The sequence below is a fragment of the Uranotaenia lowii genome, chromosome 2 (assembly GCF_029784155.1).
Source record: "Uranotaenia lowii strain MFRU-FL chromosome 2, ASM2978415v1, whole genome shotgun sequence".
NCBI classification, from domain to species: Eukaryota; Metazoa; Arthropoda; class Insecta; order Diptera; family Culicidae; genus Uranotaenia; species Uranotaenia lowii.
Window position 1 is genome coordinate 41686925 of NC_073692.1, and position 26853 is coordinate 41713777.

At 38.6% G+C, this 26853-nt stretch overlaps 1 protein-coding gene across 1 annotated transcript in view; it reads left to right on the plus strand.

Moving 5' to 3' along the window:
- LOC129748623 (stress-activated protein kinase JNK-like) overlaps positions 1 to 23329 on the plus strand; it is a 40418-nt gene extending 17089 nt beyond the window's left edge. The window contains exons 2-3 of the mRNA XM_055743285.1: positions 21283 to 21423; positions 21488 to 23329. Coding sequence (XP_055599260.1) covers positions 21290 to 21423; positions 21488 to 22496 — 1143 coding nt within the window. The 5' untranslated portion in view covers positions 21283 to 21289 and the 3' untranslated portion in view covers positions 22497 to 23329. The remainder of the gene's footprint in view (positions 1 to 21282; positions 21424 to 21487) is intronic.
- The last annotated feature ends 3524 nt before the right edge of the window (positions 23330 to 26853 follow it).

Consider the following 26853-nt stretch of genomic DNA (forward strand, 5'->3'; position numbering starts at 1 on the left):
CCTCCTTAGTGTTTATGGCCCGCAGACCAGAGGTTTCATCGATCCTTTACAGGTAAGACGTAACAAACGGGAAGTTCATTAGGCCGTAGGAGCGTGACGGGTGAGTTTGAAATTCAAATAGGAACAAAAAGGTCCTGTGAACGTACAGAAAAAAATACCAAATTGCATACACGTCGCAGCAATTTCTAGCTGCTGTTGCTTTTCGCAAGGCATACCTGGATAGCTTCGATAGCCTGCTACTTCCAAAAGATTTCCACCTTCAAACAAAGTTTTTACAATAAGCTCACAACTCAACTCTAACGTATTGTCACATTCTCCGCCTGGATTCAAATGGCCGGATCTGGCCAGGGAAAACCGCCAATTTTTAAATTCAAAATGGGGAGTTGATGAAGCAGGGTTGAATATATTCCACACCCATGTTCCACACCTTTTTCCTTACTCCGACATTTTTCCCACTCCCAAGTCCCACTTATGTTATGTGTACAGTGTGTTGACAATTTTACAGAGTGTTGACGATTAATTAAAATTATAATTCCCAAACTAAACTAATAACAATATTGCAACCAACTAACGATTTTTTAGCAATGTGAACGTTGACTCAATTATTTAAACGGCACCAACAAAAAAACATAAAGATTTTGTAACGAACGGTTACAGGGCTAGAAGCAACCATGTGGTAAAAAAGTAGGGCAAAATAGTTACTTTGAAGTGAAATTAGGGTAAAATTAGTGACCACATCACAACGACAATTCTGTTAATTTAAACATGGGGTTTGAAAAGCTCTTGGCCTCACTAATAGAAAAGCAATATGTTGGAGAAAAGAGGAACATTTTGAATGAGCGAAGATAATTTAAGAATATCGACCGCTGAATCCTAAAGTTCTAAGGAAACAATGGGAGGAAATCAAAAGGACGTACCCGAAGGACTAGGACAACTAAGCCCGACTAGAACTTCGAGTTTATCCATTTTCTTTGAAAAAAAAACCCACGAATTTTGAAAATTCACTCTATAGTGTATATAACCAAATCAGAATTTTTTCAGTGTCGTTAAACAGTAAAATAAGCCTAAAATTATATTGAAAAAAGTTAACAATTCGAAATAAATTTACAGAAACAAAAAATTTTAAACAAAATTGTTATATGTGAGAAATCTACAAATGCAAATAAAAAACCAGCACACTTTCAACAAAAAGTTTAAAGAATTTACTTGAAATTGAATGTAAATCTTACATTTACAGAAATTTCATTTCTTGAAGAGTTATTTTTAAGGTAATTTTAAACGACTGATATTCTTTGGTTCTTTATTTTCTAATTGACATTTAAATCTTTAGTAAGCAAATTACAAGTTTTACAATTTGTCAATTAGAAAGTGAAAGAGTCATGAAATTAAAAATTGGGAAGTCTTCTTGAAAAAGTGACAAATCAATGATAGAGGATTGAAAATAGATAAACGACAAAATGATGACAGAAGATTGACAATTACTCAAAGAAGCTGGTCGAAATTGACTTATGATTCAAGATAATAACACAAATAGGCTAAAAAATTTACGAGACTAATCTTCAAGGTAGAATATAATTTTTCAAATTTAAAACTAATTCAAAGTGAATTTACCTACAAAAATGGAACATTTCCAAAGAGATTCACTTCATACTTTCTTGTATATCTATAAAACTTTCAAACTAGAAATAAGGGAAAATGAAATATCTGATATTTTAGATTCAATTGAGTCACTTTTCACAAGTTTACCTTCCATGCAATACAAATAAGTGCATCAATAGCATGGAATGTAAAGATTTTAATTGTTTTTTTTAATTAAGTTGAGAATTATATTTAAAAAAATTTAAGCTTTAAAAATCATGACAATCCAAATCTTGGTTAAACATGCTGTAAGAGTCTCTTTAGGAAATATTTTATGTAATAAATTTATAAATCTGTTTTTTTTTCTTGACACGAATGCCAAAACGTTAGTAAAGTGTCACAAATAAACAAAAAAATACATATCTTTTAGGCGAAAAACTATTTTTGTTCAAATTAAAAAAATTATCCAAATAATATATCAACGCAAAACAAAACAATAATCTTCCTTTCTTAAGCTGAGCCATTCTCCAAATTTAGGTCGTGTGAAGGACTCGACAGTAAAGAAAAGGAACCCGTCAAATAAATAATAAACGAATAAACTAATAATAAACTAATGAATACATACCGCGTTTTTTAGAAAAATATAATGTTTTTAATGTAGAAAATGTAAAAAATAGACTCAGTTGTAAGGAAATTATTTGAAAAATAGTGACTTCAGTGACCAAATTTCAAAAAAAGTAACTTATAAGTGACCAGCCTGAAAAAAGTGACAAAGTTACTAAAAAGTGACCAACTTCTAGCCCTGCGGTTACAAGTTTAACCTGTTCATGAAGCTTATTAGACCGGTTGTCCTTAACGGGCACGAGACGTGGATATTGCTCGAGGAGGACCTGCGTGCACTCGGTGTAGATGTGTGCCCAATCGTATTTCTACTCGCTATGAGAATATGAGCCCATGCGACATGTTACATGAGACTAGGGAACGAGTAGTTATGACCGAGCGTGTGGACGGGGAGTTTTGTTGACAACGGCGCGGAAGAGGAAGTAGAAAATGTTACGGGAATTGACGAGATAAAGTTGATGGTGATCCGATAAATCAGATCTCTACACTCGGAGTATTCGAGCGACAGGTCTTAGAGCCATCTTTGGCGGCATGCAAATGAACTGACTGTGGAGGCGAAGGATCAACTACGAGCTCCAGAAGGTGGTGAAGGCTGGCCGGATACGCTGGGCAAGACATGTCGAACGACTGTACTGTAAAACGAATGTGGGATGTCAAAGAAATCGGAGAAAGGTTGCCATAGTCCGAGTGAATTGGAAGAATATTGTTGAACATCTGCATGAGGACACTTCGACAATGTCGGTTGCTTTGGGAGCTCCTTCCTTTCTTTCAATCGCGTCCCAAATCGACAGATTGCACCGTAAATTTCCTTTCCTTCATAATTTACTTAAACGATTTTACCACACGAGTCCAACAATTGACGTTCTACTGTTTCAAGATCTACCGAAAGGGATTTCCCTGAATTTTTGTCTAAGCACTTCTTTTTACAAAATAACTGTGTAGGCACGATTTTCCCGTACTTTTAGATAACGGCCCCCTGTTAAACTTACTCCTTTACTGATACCTGGTGTTACATTATGGAAATAATTAATGTTTTAGGGTTTAAAATACATTACAGTAATGATGATAATCTTCATTAAAGTCCGGGACCACTGTGACCCTCACTTTCTTTTCAACGGCGAAGAAAGCTTAAACCAGAAACGATGCTCACCTTCACTTAACATTCTAGTACCAAGAGAAACCAGAAGCCCATGACTCATTCAGCCCAATCAAAAGCGCGCGCTGCCCAACACGCTTAAGCCTGGTAAAACTTTGACTGTCGATAAACCCAGAGAGGCTTCCAAATGTCTCTACACACCTGTAACGGACAGCCGGCGCATCTCCAATTATCTGTGTCAGATATCAGACGTTATTTTGTTCTATCAAATTCAACAAATGTAGAGAAAGAAAGGGGACAAAAAAACGACAAATACCCGCCCGTCGTATGTGAATTGATTAGTCATTATTGTTTCGATGGCAGGCAAATTCCTAAATACTCACTTGACTGGCGGCGCGGCGCTTCGGTTACAATTGAACGCAACTTCAACAATGCGAGGACGGCTTTGTGGCGTTCAAGCGATCTTCTTGGATTGTTCTTCAATATGTGTTGGATACGATAAATGGGCTTTGACTTTGAGTTGGATTTGTAAAGTTATTATGTAGTTTTGTTCAAAAATCTACGGAGAATAGAACTGATACCACATCACAATTTCCCAGATAATTTGGGATTGACTCACAGCCGAGGAAAACAATCTAACATTTTTTTCCCGATATTATTCCTCCGACATCGTCATCAATTCTCACGTCCTATCAGTTTTTTAACAGATCATATCTACATATATGGACTACACATATGATCGATTCCATGAATTATCCCCTGTCAAGTCGAACAACAACAAAAAAACAAACAAATTTTCAAGTGCTCCACATAAGACTTCTTGATAACTTCCCCCGCCCATTATTTGGTGACAATTTGCACTGATTGACCTTCTATTTCCGGTTCAACGCCGGCAGAAGTAATAAATTTACATCATCATCACCATCACCATCACCACCATCAAGTGCTGATAGATACTTGATGAGATCATAAGCTGAATTTTGCGCTCACATTTTTCCCTTTTTTTGTGACCGGCAAGCAAGCAAGTAACTTAACCCTGTTACGTATTTTGCATTCTGAGAGCGAATCGAGAGATCCAGCCGGCGCGATTGCCCCGACAATATTCGCCAGCAGCGTTACCACATATACAGATTTTTCAGTGAACATACAGATTTTTTGAAATTTTCAAACCAAGAATCTGTATGTACAGATTACAGATAATTGGAAATTTATACAGATTTTATACAGATTTTCAGCAAATGAAAAAATTCTATGATATTTTTATTACGCTTTGAGTTAATTGAGAATAATCTCCTTTGATGATCCAACGTTCAAGCCATCAATTGCCATGCTCACAAATGAGAAAAATCTTCCAGATTATAGTTCGGAACTGCATCAATGCAACGGTAAGAAAACAGTTTTCAAACCTGTGTCCGAAAATCATATACCAAGATCAGACATTACATTACACGAAATGTAACTTTTAATGGTACCTAGTTAAATATCATTGAGTTACTTCAGCTGCTGTGAATATTTTTCTTGCAGTATACAGCGATTACAACTAAATACAGAAACTGATCAGAGACAATTGACACAATTTAAAACTCCCATCTGATAATTAAACCCCGGATGGACAAAGATCGTTGCATTTTACGAAACATATCCACTTTAAAGTTGGCGTGACCTTATTTTTTACATGTAGCGGTAGCGGATATGTATTTTGTTTGGATTTCGTGCAATGTTTCGCAGACACATTTATTTGTACAAACAAACCAAAAAGCGGATTGCATGTAGCAAAATCACAGAATTAACACTGATTTGAAAGATCGCACAAATGTCGCAGTTCGCAATAATGAAGAGGGCAACTAGATCAGTGCGCCACGCATTATAAAAAAGGTCACAGTAGGGGATTTTTTTTTTATTATCTGACGGGTTTGCGCCGGGGGTCTTCAGATTTTCCCCAAAATTGAAAATTTGGTTCATTTTTGCGACTTAAAAACACATGTATTTTTTAAGATTTCTAACATTTTTATTTTTTTGAGTTAGCTTCGGTTAGATTTTTTTGTAAATAAAAAATAACCATTTTTCAAAGCTACATAACTCTGTTGTTTCTCAACGGAAATTATAAAATAGCACATCAAAATGCATTGAAATTTTATCAGTTTTCCAAATAGAATAGTTGAAAAAAATTAAATAATGACCTTCAACATGAAAAGTTGTAAATAAACTTTAAATGGCGTCTAAAAGTACCGTCTGCACCACCGAATATTTTGCAAAAAATACCATTGTATAGCTCGATTCATGATGCAACTTTCATCTGAAGACACCAAAGTGGGCCATTAACACCTTGAAGAGTTATGAAAGAAATAATGACAATAATTTTTTTTTTTTTGCATCGAAAACAAACAATGGTCGAACAACTGCACTCACATATGGAGATAGCAAGCACTTCTAACATCATGGAAACAAAAGAACTTACCAAAGCTGGTAAAAAACACTATTTTTTCGTCCTTTTCAGACTGCCCCTACTCGCATAACAGTCCCATATGAATTTTCGTCATTTTAGGTCAACATAAGGCTTCAAAATAAAAGACTTAAAAAAGAGGTTTTATTCTAGAAATTTCGAAAAAAAAATATCAATTCGTGGCTGTGTTATATGAAATATACCTGAATAACAGTCCCATATGTGAAATACTACGGATTTGGTTACTTTTCAATGTTTCTTTCGGCGAAATAGTCTTTGGTTTATTGCTTTGAATCATTTAAACATTTTTTAACTCACTTGATGTCGAATGATGCACACTAGTTTTCGAAGGCAGGTCTGACTTTCTTTGGAATGACTTCCTGAGCGAAAAACTATCGGATGCAATCAAAAATCGTAAAAAGATTCAACTTACAATGTGGAATTCATGATATTTTTTTGCAAAAGTATGTTTCTTTTTCTAACAATTGCATTTAAAAGTTCAAAAATGATCAAATTTAAGTTTTAGAAAGAAGCTTGGTGAGAAAAATATATTTTATATGAGACTGTTATGCTAGTAGATTCGATAAAGTTTTCAAATATGGTCGATTAACAGTCCCATAATGAATAAAAATTGTACAATCGACCTTACCAATAACCCAATTTCGAAAATTTCAGGCCTAACGATTTATTATGACAACCTAGAAACGATTTTCGTTTATGCTGAAAGTGGTGGCCACAATTTAAAAATATATTCCAAAACAGAAAAAGCTGATTGTCTCGCTTGCTTATTTTTGTATATGGGACTGTTATGAAAGAAGGGGCGGTAGATTGTTGCAGCTTAACTGACTTCATGTTATATCCAAAAATCTAATAACGTATTCGTTTATACCCAGTTTTGCACCAGGTCACAACAAGTTATGCACATTTTACTGTCATTTTTAGAAGTTTATGCGTTAAGTTTTGCATCCGTAATTCCCCAGATTTGATTTAAAATGGACGGTGGAACAATGAAAATTCGTGTGTGAGCGATCGAGGTAGTAAAACACTGACGACGAATTATGTTCGTTCTAGTATGGTAAACCTCAAAACTGGGCGAATGTAGAAAACGAATACGGTAAAAGTATCATATTTTCATCATTTTACAGCCTGGGCTGGCCATACTGAGCTCTTTGATTATTTCTACAACATTTGTGCCACTTTCTCATACTTTTTTGATCAATGGGAAAGGATTTTGGTGTCCAGTGCTTAGCTCCCGATATAAAAACTATGTAAAGCACGTCTATATTTCATTTTTTTTAATCACGTTTTTGAGATCCCAAACACAGGGACTGAACCTTCTACTATTGGCATTGATTATGCTTCACAATGATCTTTGATCGAAAAATTAATAAGTTATATAGTATATGACCAGGTTGTAAAAGCAACATTACCATTATCAGTTATATCACTTAAACAAAGCGATACTCAGAATTTTGGTTAAAATTTAAAGTCAGTTTTGCTTCAAACACTCTACAAAGCACGAAAAAGTAGTGTTTTTTATCTGCTTTGGTAAGTTCTTTTGTTTCCATGTTGTTAGAAGTGCTTGCTACCTCCATATGTGAGTGCAGTTGTTCGACCATTGTTTGTTTTCGATGCAAAAAAAAGAGATTTATTGTCATTATTTCTTCTAACTCTTCAAGGTGTTAATGGCCCACTTTGGTGTCTTCAGATGAAAGTTGCATCATGAATCGAGCTATACAATGGTATTTTTTGCAAAATATTCGGTGGTGCAGACGGTACTTTTAGACGCCATTTAAAGTTTATTTACAACTTTTCATGTTGAAGGTCATTATTTAATTTTTTTCAACTATTCTATTTGGAAAGCTGATAAAATTTCAATGCATTTTGATGTGCTATTTTATAATTTCCGTTGAGAAACAACAGAGTTATGTAGCTTTAAAAAATGGTTATTTTTTATTTACAAAAAAATCTAACCGAAGCTAACTCAAAAAATAAAAATGTTAGAATGTTGAAAAAATACATGTGTTTTTAAGTCGCAAAAATGAACCAAATTTTCAATTTTGGGGAAAATCTGAAGACCCCCGGCGCAAATTGTCAGATAATAAAAAAAAATCCCCAGTAGTGCAATGTTAGTATCCGGAATCAAAATTTTGAATACAGATTTTAATACAGATTTTTGAGATTTTATACAGATTAAAAAGATTTTTTGCTTCGAAAATACAGATTTAAATGTGGCAACGCTGTTCGCCAGTGGTTTGTCAGTGAGAAAAACACTAATAGTCATTAGTGACGTGAATGTTTGGTCTTGCTAGAACTTTTACAATTGCTGACATCACGGATCGCAGCCTGATAAGTGATTGGCCCACGACTTATTAAAAGAAGCATGATTCAAGTTCTAGGTCACTCGGAAAGGGCTCTCCGTTCCTTATCAAGTGAAATGATACACTGTTTTAATGCTTATTTATAATGTCTTCGGCTTATCACCGGCGTTTTGAGATGCTCTCGTGCTGATTAATATGATGTCACGTTTACATTTCACTTCGGTTATAATAACCTCACGGAACACGTAACTGTTACATTATTATACAACTAGAGGAGGAATTTCCAGATGGATGACACACATCAATTTAACCTTTTTCCGATCAGGATGACTTAACAACAAAACTCAAAACTCTTTCGTGCTGGGCTGGACTGGGCTCCCAAAAACGGCTCCAGTGATGAGAGCTTCCGGTTTTTTCCACAACTACAGATGCCTTGCCACTAATGTCTAGGAAAATGCCACTTGCATGTTGCACAGAGAATTTGTGCCTCGGGGACTGTCCAAAATACAGTTTCAAATCTGTTCCATCGTTCATAAAAGTGCATACAGATAACACCAGATTTCGACGTTTTATGCATTCTTAAAGTCATTTGGCATCAAAATTAAAATTTCTATTTTTCCCTTTTCCTTTGGTCCCCCCTTTGGTGATTTTTGAGGGTTAAAAAACCAAACTTTAAAAAAACCAACTAATTAAGTCCGATTGATGTTAGATTTTGTACAGGTCAGTTTTTTGGGCCAATCTACAAAAGTGTATGCTCGGTTTTCAAAATTCGATCATGAAATTTTTCCCATACATCCATTGCTTCCCTACTGCACAGTTGTTAAATCTGGACCAAAAATCGTAAAAACGAATTGTAATTGCCCTTATTAAACAGAATAAAATGCTGCCGCCCGTGGTATTGAGGAAAGCCTTCAGGTCTTCTAAGCCAACGGTCATAAGATTGAATCCCGGTCACGGCACACATAGTACACTATCTGTTGGTTGGTGGTGTAAGCATTTGTAAGATGCTAGCCATCATATCCTCGAAAGATGTACTATGAAACTAGGCCTTCGACTAGCTCAGGACTCCAGCCAATCTCAGGGTCGGCTCGTCGTAGCTAGGAAACACTTACTCACCTGTTCGATGTCGTTTTCTCCCACCCAGTTATAACTCGTATTTAAGATGCTATTTCGGTGCACGCAATAAAGTACAAGACATTTTTATAGGGCAGCAAAAGGGGTATATTGAAGAATATTTCAGAGTCTAACTAACTTTAAATTTAAAGAATCTAAATGAAAAGCTGTATTTATAAAAAAAAAAAACACTTTATGACTCACTGCTTGCTGCTTCTGGACCCGTCGGTGCTGCCGGACACCTGCTGGAACTCGCTGCCGTGGTACCACGTGTCTGGAACTTGGAGTTTCGCCGGGGCACGCCAATACCCTGGCGTGCTGTCAGGGCTTCTTTCTCGGCCTCGGATTCCCTCAGAAGGGCCAGTCAGACGCTCTTGACTTGCGTCGACCCTGGCCTATTTCCGAGAGGGAGATGGTGGATGAAAACCGCAGTTTTCACGGTTGGTCCTTGGCCGTATGTTGACGGACGACCGGTGTCTTCAGCCGTATGTTGACGAACGGCTTTTCGACCCTCTTGGGACGCACTAGGCACTTATTTGGCTACGGTGCCTTTATCAAATTGCACTTGATAAGTAAACAGCCACCAAGGTCTCAACTGTCACGACTCTTGGATGGCGGATCGTTAGTTGGCGGATAATATAAAGCGCGCACAACGGTCGAAAGACGCTTTGCGGACTCGCGTTCCCAAGGGATAAGAGGCCGGCCCATTGGTGCGTCGGTCTTTTATCACCTCCTCCGGTACGACCAATCGGTGATGTCGACGCTCCTGATTGGGCCACGTCATCCCCTTGGTGTTTCCGCATGTGGCGCGGATTTCGTATGCCGCGGATGGTGTCTCGGCTAAATGGGTAGGCATAACAGTAGAGTCTCCCTAATCTGCTACACTGAGAAAAATGACTGCTATCCTCCTATTTTCTACTACAAATTGCCCAAATTATACTATTTTATTTAAATGTATATAATGCAAAACTTTATCGCGTAAATATTTACATTTACCTACATTTTATCATATTTCAGGGCAAAACTGCCACCGAAATGCATAAAATGCAGGTTATAACCGAGTAGGAGGTTACAACTACTTACATAGTTAATGGATTCTATTCGAAGAAACATCAAGTTTCATTGAGATCCAATACGTGTGGGTGTGTGTTCGTTTAAAAAAACGGTTATCGTTATTTCGTGGAACTAAATTTGAGAAAAATCACATTCCATTTGGTTGATTGTTTTCCGCTAGTGCAAGTGAGATGCAGCTAAATTATCACCACTTTTGACAGATCTTACGGGTTTTTTTTAACGAGAGAAAGAATAACTTTTCCACCTACAGACATCTTTGTTTATTTGTATAAAAACTCAACGGATCACATTTTGATCCAAATGATAACTTAATCATCAATAAAATTAAAATTAAAATCCACTCGAAACAGTTCTGAACATGTTCAAAATTTTCCTTCGGAACACATTTCTCGCCAACAATAAGTCGCATTAATGGCGTCAACTCGGAAGCGCCCTCGCTGGCTGAAATAGAAGCGGCAATCAAGGACATGAAATTCAACAAAGCGCCTGGAATCGATTGCATTCCTGCTGAAATGCTCAAAGTCGACTCTGCCTTTTGTCAGCACAGATGTTGCACCGTCTTTTCGCTGACATTTGGGATACTGCAACATTCCCGGCCGACTGGATGCAATGTGGTGGAAAGAAGGTGATGAAGAAACACGCACACTAATACAGAACTCGTTATTCAAGAAGTAAAAAGGTAAACAAAGCCTACGTCACTTGCCAGGATGTTTATGTATCCTAGGCGAGAATCGTAAACAGCAGTTGGCAATGATTTTTTCTCTATAGTTTAATACTATCTAAGTCAGAGGGACCTCGACCAAAGAGCAATCCCCCCAGTTCTTGGTCTAGAGCCACGAGAACTGATCCGGGGTGGGCACTACATCGGCCTCTTTTTCGGCGACTTGACTGGCTCTCGACGGCAACGGAGGCCTTCGAGGGCGGTCTTGGGCAAGGAAGGACTTCCACTGGATAGCAGTAAAACACCGGTCATTTAGTTTAAGAATTGTATTGTTACAAACCTCGTGTTGTGTAGTGTGAAGTGTGGGCCGGCTGATGAAGGAACGCTGCTTCGACGATGGCTGGTATTGGCTGATGTGGGTGGTTGGTTGGACGGATAGACGGATTCACAGGTGGATGACGGAACCTGTGATCGACTGAATCGGCTACTGACTCAAACCCCGGTGAACTGCACCGACGATTAGCTGGAGTAATATTTGGTTAGGTGGCCTTTCACTGGGTCGCTGGCTGGATTTGGCGGACCAACCAATCCTTGGTACCGCCCTTAGTGATGGTCAGATGTACCTTTAGACCGCCTGGCCTAACCTAACTTCGGCCGGAATTCAGCAGGTTAAAATAATGGGTCCTAAGACAAACATGTGGGTTTACCAGTGGTCGGGGTCTAGTTTTTATGGCAAAATACCTGATTTTCTCTTATTCCAAGCGAAATTCTTTTTATTCCACTGTTAACTATCCTAAGTGTTAGATGTGGACACCGGATGTTACTTATATCGCACTTTTGTCACTTTGCTAGACACTGCTTGATAAGATATGTAACGACTTATCAGCTTGGCGTTTCAGAGTGGAAAGACTTGGCCTTAGCCTTCTTTTTGCCTGCGGACCCCTACCGTTGTCTTTTTCTTATCCTTTTCCGTTTAATAACACTAGTTTACAGCATTTTTGAACTCAGTAAACTGAAGGTCATTTCCAATGTAAAATCGGGCGCTGAATCCGAAAATGAAATTCAAAAAAATCTCAGTAGAACCGATTTTGAGTTATGCTCCAAATATGAAATTTCGAAAAAATTAAAAAAGTTCTTGTACTTAGATGAAAATATCTCGGACGGCATAACAGTAATTTGGAATCATTCTTTTGCATATTGAAGGTGAATAAGTTTTCTATCGATCATCTGAACACTGTTTTTGCGTTTGACCAACAGTTTTGTTGATATTAGTGACTTTATGAGAAAAAAAATTATAAAAAACGCATTTTTTTAGAGAAAATTTTGTTTCAACGAAAGGTTTAGACTCGATAGTAGCATTTATAAAATCTGATTTTCTGTTGCGCTTGAATGTTAATTTAAAACAAAGATTTCAAGTGGTTATTTATCAAAATCGGTTGAAAATTGAAGAAGTTATGGTTACTTTAACATAACTGAAATTTTTGGAGTTTTTAATAATTTAACGAACCGCAAACGAACATTGTTTTTTATGGTTGATTTTCTTAAAGCCTAAGTTGAGTCAAATATTTCACCCGAAGACTGTAACTCGATTGGATTTGAATCAGAAAAGTTATTGCGGTTCAAAGATTGTATTTGGTCGAAAATTGTCGTATATTTAAAACACAATGCGTAAAAAGTACTCACTGCGTGTTGGACAAAATTTGCGGCCTTTGAACCGCAATAACTTTTCTGTTTCAAATCCAATCGAGTTACAGTCTTCGGGTGAAATATTTGTCTCAACTTAGGCTTTAAGAAAATCAACCATAAAAAACAATCAGCTAGTGATGAAAAAAGTTATTGATGAAACACCAGTATTTTTCGTTCCTTCCGGGCAAAATACCTCAAAATTTTATTCACGTTTGAGACTTAAGCAACCCCTTCCTATGGTCAGATCTTCCAGAAACTTGGCATGTGACCTTCTGGTAAGCTAATGAATAATTTTGACTTGGAGCGAGTGAGATTTATCATGTTTCATTCTTCCTATACTATGATAAGTGTACTGCGGTTCGTTAAATTATTAAAAACTCCAAAAATTTCAGTTATGTTAAAGTAGCCATAACTTCTTCAATTTTCAACCGATTTTGATAAATAACCACTTGAAATCTTTGTTTTAAATAACCATTTAAGTGCAAAAAAAATCAGATTTTTTAAATGCTGCCATCGAGTCTAAAACTTTCGTTGAAACAAAATTTTCTCTAAAAAAATGCGTTTTTTATAATTCTTTTTCTCATAAAGTCACTAATATCAACAAAACTGTTGGTCAAACGCAAAAACAGTGTTCAGATGATCGACAGAAAACTTATTCACCTTCAATATGCAAAAGAGGGATTTCAAATTACTGTTATGCCGTCCGAGATATTTTCATCTAAGTACAAGAACTTTTTTAATTTTTTCGAAATTTCAAATTTGGAGCATAACTCAAAATCGGTTCTACTGAGATTTTTTTGAATTTCATTTTCGGATTCAGCGCCCGATTTTACATTAAAAATGTTGGTCAGTTAATCAAGTTCACGATTTTTTTAAAATTTTGTAAACTAGTGTAATCATTCATGACCAACATTTTCCAATTAAAAACCCGCATACAAAAAAACCATATCTCAAACAGTCTATACGATACATCTACGGCTTCAGAAAAAGTGATTATATCTGTTAACGTAGCTGTTCTTCTTAACTTTACTTCGCCAACGATGAGAACGAAATATGGACGTTGACGTGAAAATGTGATGGTATCTGGAAAGGTGACAGAATTGTATGGACGATTTACTTCAATTTTCTTATAGAACCGTACACGCTCTTTTTTTTAAACTCAAAATTAAGTAGTTTTGGTTCAAAACAGCACTTCGATGGCATCCCTCAACTTTGAGTTTAACTGGGCAATAGCAAAACTAAGTTCTGATAGGCATACTCAATACTAAGTTCGGCAGCCGAACTCGAATTTATCCTTTTTTCGAGGGTAGCTTATTTTCAGGGAATTAAAGGATGATTAAAATTTGTTGTACCCGGATGTTGCTGTTCCGGTACAGAGCGGTGGAAAGTTTTGACATTCCCGGTCTAAGAAAACTTCCGGATGTTACCTCCCACGGGAAGTAAACAACATCCGGAAGTTTCCGGACATTCCAAGCCGCTCACCATATGATGACAATGACGGACAGAATTTTACGCTGACACGGTGAACATGCATTCCATTATGAAGTTCCTTCATAGTCTTCCGGTAATTGTTCCGGAGCGACAAAATTTTGCGACGTGTTCGTTGGTTGCTGTTCCGGTTCGGACTGAACTCGCTAAGTGTTTTCAGTCCAACAAAGAGAGTTCAATTTTTAGTTCATAAGGTCGAACTGAGCTTTGATCCCTCGCCGAAGGAAAAAAAGGGATCAATTTTGAGTTCGCAGTTCGAACTCCGTTTTGATCCATCGCAAGGAGGAAAAAGGGTACTTAACTTTAAGTTCATAGAATCGAACTATGTTTTGAACCTCGGTCATACTTAATTTTGAGTTAAAAAAAAGAGCGTGTAACAATGATCCTAAACCGTTACCCATAGCGTTCATTCCTTCTGTCATATTCACGTCAAAAATGACCGAGTGTGGTTCAGAGCTGCCACGTGGTTTTACGAAATAATTCGTACACATTTATGAATATATTTGTAATATAGGTTTTAACCACGTAAAACCGAATGAAACTGGCAGTCTGAGATGCAATTGCTGCATTCAAAAATGAATTAACACATTATAAGTCAAATGTCATAATGATTTAAAACTTTTGCAACAAAATAAATAAATAAATAAACATAATTTCTAAAAAATCTTATCACTTGGCACCACTGACTGTTGGCTGCCCTCGTTGTTTTTTTTTTGGTCGCAGTCCGTCGCGGTATTGTTTTTGCGTCTTGTTTCGACTAGTTTGGCTCTGTTGGGCTGAAAATTTCAACTATTTCGGAGGTTTTGGAACGCCGCCTTCAATCCCCGATGATTACGGATACTTTTTCGGAGGCTGCCAGCTCAATCAAGGAGCAGCATCCGGCTACGGCAGCGGCAATGCCCGTGAAAATTTTAACACCGCGGCTGTCGAGGAGCATCGGGTTGTTTTTGTAACAGGTAGGTGATAAGTTTTTTTTTTTTAAATCATTTCAGTAAACTTTAGGTATACAAGATTACATCAAAGAATATTGAGAACCAATTCTCTTTTCTTTTTTCAGGCTGCTAAATCATATTCTGCACAAGCAAATAAGCCGTCGGAATGTTTAGAACCGGACAAACGATTACTCACGAGGAAATGAATATCAGGAAAATATGGAGAATCAATTTAAAATGTAGGTATGTAAGGTATGGAATACGATAATATTTCAAATAAATTGTGATCACCCAGAAAGTTTTGATTCTTTCAATCCGAAAATTCCAAAATATACTTATATGTGTGCGTGATATTCAAGAGTTTTGTGACGTTTAGTAAATAGTTTGATGATTGGTAAACATCATTCTTAAGCATTTAAAAAGCTTTTAGGTTATCGTCTCTTAGCAGTTCAACTTTTTAATCTAATAGTTTTTCAATGGTTACGTTGTATGAAACACCATAGAAAAAACAGTAATCTTAGTACAAACGGTTCGTATAACAATCAATCCGATTTCCGTAACAGTTTGATCTACGGTTTGATAAATCGTTTAAAATATGCCCACACATGTTCATTCTAGAAACAGTTCAATGCCTTGAAAACGTTATCCATTAGCGTTTTATAAACCGTACCCGAACTGTTCCTAGGACAGTGTCTCCATATAAAAGTTTTAACAGTTTTAAACAGTAACATAACTTAACGCCATATTCAACAGACCGTCGTTTTGGAATTCAAGATAAGTGCAATGTTTTTTATGGTTTCAGATATCATTTTCTAAACGTTTTTTTACACTGTTTCTTATCGTTTTATAACTACTACAGGAACTGTTGTGTTACAATATTTTCGTATTCGGGAAGCCTCTTGTACTGTTCCTTGATTTGTAAAGTGTTTTCATGTATGTATTGTGTAAAACTCTCTTCTCCTTTCAAGTTGACCGTTGGGAGTCCCTGAGCTGTTAACTTTATTTGATTATAAATGCTAGAGTGAATTTTAATAATAACGTAAACGATTTTCCTAGAAGCGACTGAGTTTAATTATGCTACATATAAAAAGAACATTTAATAATTAGACTACATAAACTAGATTTAAAGGACGTTATTCTTTCGAGCTCGAATATTTGTCGCTTGCCTACTTTCAGGTGCCAGCTAAGCTTAAGGTGGAGTGCGTTCACACTCACCTTCGCTTTTCCTGAGTGTTCTTGGTGTGGTGGTGTAGGGCAAGACGCTCAACCGGTAACAAGTTTTCGCTGTTGGTTGTTTGTTTGGAAATGCAACTGACGTCACAAATTGTCATGGTTTCAATGTTTACAAAAAAAAACTTACTAACACTTAGCACGGGATTTCCATCGCCACCTGAGATGTGTATACAGGTTGGACTGGATGCAGGGTATCCTTCACTCATCCGAAAAGAAAACGTTAAATCCACCTGGATTTTCACGTAGCCACTCATTACGTGAATTTTTGCTTGAGTTACATGAAGCACTTAGAAGGTAATAAAAAAACACTTGATTCTTACGTGAAATTCACATAGCTGAATGCTGTCAAAATAAAGACACATTCGATTTACGTGAAAATCCAGTGATCCGCCAAGTACAGAGGGATTTGGTGCATTCTATGTGATATTCACGTAACTCTGGAGTGGTTTTTTCACGTAAAATCTATGTAAAGGAAAACAGTTCTCAATATGGCGTGGGTCCAAGTGCTGAGGGAACTTTTTAGGAGATGGAGAAACTGTTTTTTTTTGTAAGTAGTGAATAATTTTTAAATATTTTTGTTGTTTTTTATATGTTTTGCTATTCCAACAGAATCTGGAATTCGAGCAGCTGGTCAGTCAAATAACTGCAATGGAGGCGCAACTTTTCTGGACGGTCGTCGTAAAGTGAAATTAAATGTGAAATGTGAAGTGAAGTGAAATATTTATAAATAGTATAAGTGTAAATGAAAAGCTATCGTGTTATGTGATTTCATCGGTTAAATAAAATTCCTTTTCAAAATCAAATTCTTCTTATTTCCAGTGGGCGAAACAAAACACAAAACGTTAATATGTTATTGAAATCTACGTGAATCCCATGTAGCGAACAAATCCCCCCCTCGTACGCTTCAGATGGATTTCACTTACAACTCATATGAAAATTACGTGAATTCTACTTGCTACGCGAGCTCTGTTTGCTACCTGAAATTCACGTAGCTTTATCATGATTTTCAGGGTGGCAAAAATCTATGTACATTTTCACGTAGCGCTAATGTGAAAAGTTTTTTCGGTGTTGTAAAGGGGTTTTTTTGTAAACATTGTAACCAAGACAATTCTTGACGTCAGTTGCATTTTTAAACAAACAACCATCATCGCTGTACCAGCGAAAACGAGAGAGAAAAAATCATTGCCAACTACTGTTTACGATTCTCGCCTAGGATACATAAACATCCTGGCAAGTGACGTAGGCTTTGTTTACCTTTTTACTTTTTGAATCACGAGTTCTGGAAGAGTGTGCGTGTTTGTTCGTCACCTTTCTTTGTACCTCATTGCACCTGACCAAGTGCGGGAACTGATCTGTACAACTCTCAAAGTACTCTGCAAAGTGATCCCGAACATGATCCAGGAGAAAATCGATGCTACACTCCGACGACAACAAGCTGGATTACCAGGTCAGCCACAACCAGAGCTCGTGTAGCGTTTTTACGAACTTGAAGCGTATCCAAATCTATGAGGCGGCAACGATTTTCGTAGCTTGGCAGACGAAACGGATCATGGCAATTCAAGTGACGTAGGAAGCGCCGCGCTGGAAAGCCTCGATTCGTTCAGCTCCGTTCCGATAGATACCAGACAGCTGATGCGTAATCGAGAATGGAACGAACTAAGCAGCAATAAAGTCTTTCAAGGCAGTACAAGTCTTTGAAGTCTTTGAAGCCATTGATCGAAGATAACTCCTAGACCCTAGATCGTTGATGTGGTCCACTCGAGTGATGGTTTTGCTTCGGGTGTGCAGCTTACGGGAAAATGATACAACCGAGCATTTGCTGCGGTTGAACTGCAGGCAGTTAATGTCGCACCAGTGAGCAAATACGGCAAATTGCTGCTGTAAAAAGTCGATGTCGTCTTGGTTATTTATGGCGTGAAAAAGTTCCAGGTCATCAGCATAAGCGAGTTTTGTGCCGTCAAGAAGCGAGAGTGCGTCATTGCAGTAGATTACGAAAATTATCGGACCTAAATGGCTTCCTTAGGGCACTCCTGAGGGGGCAGGGAATTGCCTGGAAAAGGATCCACCAGTTCGAACGGATGATTTCCGTCCCGTTAGATAACTTCGGAACCAATCCAGTAAAGATCCACAGAATCCTAAGCGTCCGAGCTTTGCGATAGCAATACATGGTTTACTTTGTCGAACGCAGCAGAGAGATCAGTGTAAATGGCGTCAGTTTGGGTCTTCTTGGCAAAGCAGTCTTGAACGAAAGATGTGAAGCTCAGTAAGTTGGTAGTTGTGGATCGTTTAGGCATGAATCCATGCTGGTCGTTGGAAATGTAAGGCTTGCAAATCGAGAAAACAGAATCCATAAAGAGACCAGTTCTAAGAGTTTGGATATCGCGCCTAGAGCTGATATCCCACGGTCCCCATTTTTGTAGACAAGAAACATATGAGCTTCCTTTCACAGTGAGGGGAAAAATGAGTTGATTGAAAAAAATATATGATGGGAGTCAGTAAAAGTGGCATAAAACGCTCCAAAAAATTTGCTTGTATTTCGTCCGGGCCCTGCATCTTCAATTAGGAAAATCACTCAAAGATGAACCTTGTGGTAAAATATTTCGGAAACCCCTGGCTAGTTGCTCTGAAGAAATGCCCCCTGTTTGTAAAAACGCTTGAAAATTTCTCGGCGAAGAGCTAACAAATTTCGGGTTCGAAATCAGCTGTGCTTCAGTCCAGAAATCTGTGGGACGGGAGTCCTGTTTCTATCCGCTGATTTTTTACGTGCTTGCGAAAATTTTTCGGATTGGTCTTTAAGTTTCGCTGTTGCCGATTAAGATAGTTCTGGTAGCAGCGCTTACTGGTCTTTTTATATGCCGAAATCAGTTTGCGGTATTCGTTCTGAGCGTAGAACGACTAGTGCTTGTTATAGCTACGAAGGGCAAGTTTTTTAGCTATCTTCTTAGCAGTTCTTTAGTGACCAACGGAGCCCGTAGCCCGTTACCACCTACGTTTCGTTCCGGCACATGGCGATCGATAGTGTAGTTAAGGATATTAATAAATGTCTCGGCAGCTGTGTTGGAATAACAAAGATCGAGATCGACTTCCTATTCGATTGATTCCAAAACACGCAAGATAGCTTCGGAATCCATATTCTAGAAATTTTTTATAGTAAGACCTTTTCTCAATGGGAGAATATAACCTAGCGGCACCTAATGAGACCACTAGAGCTGGGTGATGTAGGACAGCTTTGACGAGTGGAGCGGGAGCTAAATCGATCGTCGTCCTGAACCCTTCGTAAACAAAGCAGAGGTCAAGCATCCTGTCGTTCTCGTTTTCAATGTTATTTATCTGACGTAGAGTCGCTGTGTTTAAGGCATCTAAGTAGACGCTGCAGGGTGCCATGAAAGAAATAATTTTGAACTTAAATTCAATTTTGAAAGTCTACATTCCTATTTAATAAGGGTCCCTACTATTATGATTACCATATCAAAACCGAATGGAATTAAGAGCAATCTAGGAAAGAATTCCACTGCTTTCTTATTAGTTAACAAAAAAAAAGATCCTGAACAAAGCTCAATATACGCACTAGTTAACCTTGCGCATACCTAGTTCATTCATATACTTGGAAGTATAGTCATCTGCACTGCACTATGGCTAGACTAAAACGTTTGGGAAAAACCCAAACCAAAAGAACAATCCATTTACCTCAAACCGCGGTGCGGTGAGCATACATACTGGGCGATATCCGTTTTGATAAGCACACGTCTGCTGCTTGCTCTGTCCGGCTGTTGGCCGAGAGCGAAAGAATCAAACCGGCCCCGATTGTTGATCGAACAAGTTCTGTTTGAATAATAAACGGTCAGAAAGCATGTCGTCACGACTTGGAACGCACTTAGTAGACACTATAAAGACATAGCTATAAGCAACTAGTAGATCTCTTTTGAAGCAACTGGTGGTGAGAAATGCTCCCAATCTATGACGTCGTTAATAAGAGAGCTTTTACGGACCGGACTCTAGAGCCAGCTGGTCCGGTCCGATCCACTTGATGACGCATCCATAGCCAGAGGCGATCCTCGATTCATGACGTAGGCAGGCATAGTATTACCGAATCAGATTGGTGGTCCAAGTGTGAGAGAGTTTGGAGAGCTGGAGAGAAATGGATTCATGAATCATGTTTTTCGCTCCCTCGGAGAATATAAGATCACCCCCACGATTGGCCTATAATTAAACGGCTTGACTCAGGCAACCGCGCGCTGAGAGCAATTTCTGAGAATTGATTCCGAGATTCGATGAAACGACCACGTGCTTACGGCTGTAAACAGAGAATCGGTCATATTCAACGACCGGTATGCGTCTGGCAGCGTGTCAAATTGTCGACGCTTGAGTGGTGCTGAAAAAAAAACATCGCTATATAAGATACGCATTAGAAAATTAATTAAAAAAAATTTAAACTGTGCTTCAAAGATGTGTCTTGACATAAACAAGGTCGTGAGGAGACACATCCTTGTCCACTCCAGCAGTTACCGAGATTGGATCGGATACCTTGCACGAAAATGCCTCGTACTGTGCTTCGATGAGATGGACTAGCTTCTCTGGAACTCCTCGTCGTCTAAGAGCAATCCAGATGTTTCCGTGGATCAGTCTAAATTACCGAGGGATGCTTACTAACAACTTCATAACATTTTTAAACAAAAAAAATTAATTTTTAATTTCGCTGCATCGCATCCCCTGGTCATCGACAATAAATGTGTATCGTACATACGTATTAATACCAACGATATGTTAATGTCTATAAGGCATATCCTGTGATTTCAGATGCTATATGGAAATATTTCCCGAATATGTTTAGATAGCTTCTTCATCGGGGTTTTCCCGACGTCATAAATTTTCTTGAAGGAATGATAACACGATGAGGCGCTCAGAAAGCCAACAATGATAAGGTTCTTTATAAGAAACCGCCCGGCGGAACATTTCTTCAGTTGAATTCTCAACCGTAAAAAAGATAGTTTCTTCCTACCTTCTTAATAGACCATTTTATTCCATTCTAATTTCAGATTTACGATGGCAGGCCAGGATAATGGTCCTATGGATCAAGAACCAAGTCTCCTAAATAGTTCCAGAAACACCGAGTTCAATGTACCTTCAAGATTCCAAAACTTATATCCGATCGGGATCGGTGCTCAGGGTGCTGTTTGGTAAGCAATTCTTTGATCTTTCAAATACCTTTCCGGTATTAACGCAAAACTGTATCTTTTTCAGTGGAGCACTGGACACCAAAACGGGGAAGAATGTGGCCATCAAGAAGCTGTCCCGTCCATTCCAGGATGTAACGCATGCCAAGCGAGCCTACAGGGAGATCAAATTGATGCGACTGATGGACCATCCCTTCGTCATCAAGCTGTGGTTTGCTTCGTCTCCGCAGACAACTTTGGAAAGCTTCAGCGACATCTACCTCTACACGGAACAGATGGATACCAGCCTGAACCACATAATCGGGAATTCCTTGGACCACGAGACGTTGTCCTTTTTGATTTATCAGATGCTGTGCGGAATCAAACATCTCCACTCGGCCGGAATTATTCACAGAGATCTGAAACCGACAAACATTGTAGTGAAGGCGGATTGTTCGCTAAAAATCCTCGACTTTGGTCTGGCACGCAGTGTAGGAACCAACTTCATGATGACACAATACGTCGTGACCAGGTACTATCGAGCACCGGAAATTATTCTCAACATGGAGTACGACACCAAAGTAGACATTTGGGCTATTGGATGCATCATGGCCGAGCTCATAACGGGAAAGGTATTTCTCCCCGGGACAGATCACGTAGATCAGTGGAACCAGATCGTCACAAAGCTCGGAACTCCGTCAGAACAATTCATATCAAGGACTAACGAGTCCGCCAGGCGATACCTTAACACCCTTCCGGTGCACGAGGCACCCAGCTTCGAGCAGCTGTTCCCAGATTCCGAATTCGGATCCGCCGAAGGTCAACCCTATGGGGATCAGCCCTCTCTCACCAATGCCAATGCTCGCGATATGTTGAGGCGAATATTGACGATCGATCCGCTGGAACGGATATCGGTCGATGAGGCGCTCAACCATCCCTACATTCCTCGTAGCTGGATCCAGGAGTCGGAGGTCAACCGACCGGCCCCGGTTCCGTACGATCATTCGCTGGACGAGCAGGACCTCAGCCTGGCACAGTGGAAGCAGCTGCTCTTCCAAGAGGTACGTGAGATCCAGGCGGAAACTTTGGCCGAGTGACGGTTGTACTTTTGCATTAGAACAACACGTGTTAGGTAGTGTTAGCGAACAAATTAAGGAATAAGATAGTTATAGTTTGTCGAAGGCGAATGGTTGGTTTCCCCCTTCAACGATTATCTAACTGATTTCCAAGGAGTTCAAAGCTCTGAATTCAATTTTAAAGTTATTTGTCTATGACATATTTTTGGAACCAATTGTACACTGGTGTTGGAAAAAAGTGGTAGAAATTTTGACACCTACGCTGCCGTTCTACGCAAGAATGTCCCATGTGACTTTTGGGTCATTTTCACTTTTTTGCTGGAAACGGTCTCTTTCAGTGTTAACTTTCGAATAAAAACACAAACAAGTATACTTTGTTCTGAACTTATACGAAATTTTCATCAAGGTGGTTGTCTCTATGTTGATAGTTCTACGCAAGAATGTCACACTAGAGAAAATTCTATGAAAAATGCAAATTTTATCAAAAAATTGTCTTAAGATGAGTTCAAACTGTTGAATTTAATGTTATTTACTGAAAAGAACACTAAAATAGAGGGCAGAGGAGGAGCGAGAAGCCTTGAGTGTTTTATTCAGAGAAATTTTCACTAAACACTTTTCGGTAGGCACTACTTACAAGATCCATACTCAACTATACATTTTTATAAACAAAGAGGAACGTATTTCTCAAATTACGGTTTAGCATGAGTTTTGGCAAAAAAATAAACTACGCAAGCTTTTAAAATGATAGAAAAATTGTAGCCGTGTGACAGTTTTTCGTAGAACTAGCATCGGCATGCGTTCTGATTCTACGCAAAAGTGTCACACGGAGCATTTTTGGCTCTAATTTGCTGTTTTTTTTGTAGGAAATGTAATTTTTTTGGCAGAAAACATTGTAAACATTGTAAAATGATTAACTTGAACTGTTCACTACGAAAAAACTGTCGGTGAATTTTTAGTTTGAGAGAAAAATTGGAAATATAGCTGATATTTCAATCGCGTTTTTCTCATTTGCCCGTTTTTCCACATGGGACAATCTTGCTTAGAACGGCAGTACGGCACATTTTGAAAATTTTGCCATGCAAAAACATTGTCAAGATTATTAGCGGGTTTAACTTTCAGCGGAAATGAAACACAAAACGTGATAATTAACAATTAATAGAAGAAAACTTTATTCGACTTGATTTGTCAGAAGTTAGCACACGAGTGAGCACTTTTGGTTGAACAAACAACAACCAACCGTTTTTCTGGCACTGTTGCCAATCTGTGTTGTTTTCAGTGAGCATTACACACTCAACACTCCTCCTTAATGGTCACGAACTCCATCAAGACCCATTCCTGGACCTTGTTCGGACCAACCAGCTCCGCCAAAACATTTGCCATCATCTCCTCCTCAGTAGCAGGATCGGAATTAGCTTATTGGTATTTCCATCCACTCTCGCCAAGCTTTTTTCTTATCACTCACAGCATCCTTCGTACGGCAGCCGAGCCTTCGATGCCAAAAGAGCTCGTACAAATCTGTATTCATTGAATCCGTCCACTACGCCCTCTTCGGGAATTCCTTCAGCTCGTACAGACCACCCTGCCTTTTTCCTTCGAACATCACCTCTCGATCCTTCAATACTTTACATCCTTCTCTCTCAAAAAGAACGGTGTAACCCAAGTCACAGATTTTTCCCACCGAGAGAAGATTCCCCGCCAGTTTGGGAACATGGTACACTTGCTTAAGACTCACATTCAATTTTGCCCCATTTTCCGTCATTAACGCCAGTTTTGCTTTTCCAGCACCTCGGGACAAAACCCGTTTCCCATCGGCAAGATACACTTCCAGTTTCTTCGTAGGATCCACGCCATCCAGCAGACAGGAACTGTTTGTCATGTGCGATGTGGCACCGGAATCCAAGTACCACCGATTTTTACCACATCCTTGACACAACACATTTCCATCTCCACCGGCATTTCAGCAGCAACATTAACTTTGGCACCACTTTTCCGCTTTTCCAGTGACTTTCTGAATTCCGCACAGTCACGTCGAAAATGCCCCTCTCGTTTGCAGAAATAACACACAAACATCTTCCCTGGAGCCCACTGGGATTTTTCGCCGATCACCAAAGCCTGTTCGCTTACACTTCCATTGCACTCTTGCCGCCTCCGCCACTCATCACGCAATTTGCACTTAACAAATTCAACCGTTAGTTCGTTTTCCGAACGATTCTCAATAACATTTATTAAGCTGCCATACGATGGCGGAAGGCTCGACAAAATAAGCGCCATAAACACTCGATCCTTGAGCCCTTCTTCCATCACTTCCAATCGATTCTGAAGCGCTGTCATCTCATTCAGATGTTCCGGCAAATTTCCCTCTTCCGACAGCCGCAAAGAACACAATTTCCGCAGGACGTGGAGAGCCGTGGACAGCGACGATTGTGCATGGATGCCCTTCAGAGAATCCCACATTTCCTTCGCGGTGCTCTTGCGGATAATGTGCACGAGCTGACAATCCTCCACAGCCAAACCGATCACAGCACGGGCTTTTCCGTCTTTCAGCTCCCACGCTCCATCAGCTCTCTCCGGCTTCGGATTTTGCACCATCCCGAACAGATCTTCCTTCCGCAGCAGCAGCTCCATTTTAAAACACCACACATCGTAATTCTCCTCATTTATAGTGTTTTCGTTTATTGGCAGTGGCAACCTAGTTACCCACGAGTTTTGCCCTAACTGCTGTTATTATGTTCGGTTATTAATTCAGAAGTCCACTAGTTTTGCCCGAGATTTGAACCTCAAGCAGGCGGTTGCACCCCGTAAATGTGGTCGGTGTTGGGGGTAAGCATAAGGGTGAGTATAGCAACCATATATTTGCATCGTCCCGGGTAACGATTCTGTTTGTTTATTCAGAAAAAGTTTTGCCCCGCGCGAGTGGAGATAAACGAAAACGGCATTAGTTTGTCCATAAGCACTTTTGTGTCCGCCATTTTTATCTTCAAAAAATGCACCAAAAGTCTAACCAAAATAAATATCACCGAGAGAAAATAACACACTCAACAAAGATCTGTGGCCTTCTAGTTTTTTCACAACACGTGTTGTATTTTCACATGCCGTGATGCAAAAATAGCAATATTTCTATCACATACGGCTGAAATAGAAACAGTGTTGTAAAAAAATACAACACCCCAAGATCTTGAAAACGTTTTTGCATGGTAAGATTTTCAAAATGTCAAAATTTCTACCACTTTTTCTCAACACCAGTGAACTTGCTCTAAGTCATTCAACAAGATAAAAATCCCTGAAACAAAACTAAGTATGTTATTGGATGTGCGACCACGGCAAGTCTCTGGTCTGAAAAGGCACGTTGAAACTATTTTTACATATCACGAGTGAAAAACTCTCATTTAATTGTGGAAGCTGTTGATCTATGAATCTTTTCATGAAAGCCTCCAGATTTTTATTTATTAAACTGTGCTACTTGACCTGTTTCAAACCATATTTCACTCTATCAATGCTCGATTCCTCCATTCATCCCACTCAAATTTTTAGAACGTATCTTAATCAATTCCTTTGCCAAAAAAGTCATTGAATCACGTACAATCTCTCTTTTCTGTCGCGTCCAACTATTATTGGTCATTTAGTCGATTGTTTGTTAAAGTAATTTGTACAATGTTTGCCTTTTTCACTGTTAAAAACGTATGAGAATTCTGGTTATGAAAAATTTAATTAAAAATTAACGTAGAGAAATTTCTAACAATTCCAATCTGTTAAAAGTTATTTTATAAGTAGTTTGAAACCATTGCCTTTAGTAGTTTGCGGGGGGTAAATTGAAAAATAAAGATTGTAAAATATTTTTTATAGTTTGAACAATTGTTAGGAAAAAAAAACATCCGTCGACTTTAACTATATTTGAATGGATATTGCTGAATACTATCAAAAAAAGGAAAATGTTAAGTAATAAATTTAACTGGTGAATACGACCTATTGCATATGAGGCCCTCAAAGTCCAAGAGATAAAGTGTACAATTATCTATTTCAAGTTAAAAATGCCAAAAGATTCTTAATAATAATTGAAATGTTATTTGGTGCAGGTTGAAAATTCAGAAAACATACCCCTATGTTTTCTTGAATTTAACTTTTATGCACTTTCGCCCCTCTGATCCTGATCTGAGGGCCACATTATAACAGATTGAAAGCAGAGATCAATCAATATAGGTAGAGTTTCCGTAATTCAGTTTACGTGCCATTGATAAGGCTTTAGTATAGGTGTCCTAAAGATCGAACAAAACAATATCTTAGATGAAAAATAAAAAAAAACAAAACAACTTTTGTTGAATCTCAAGTTGAGATTCTCAACGTCAGGTGGACTTTTTGACAAACTTTCATTCAAAATTTC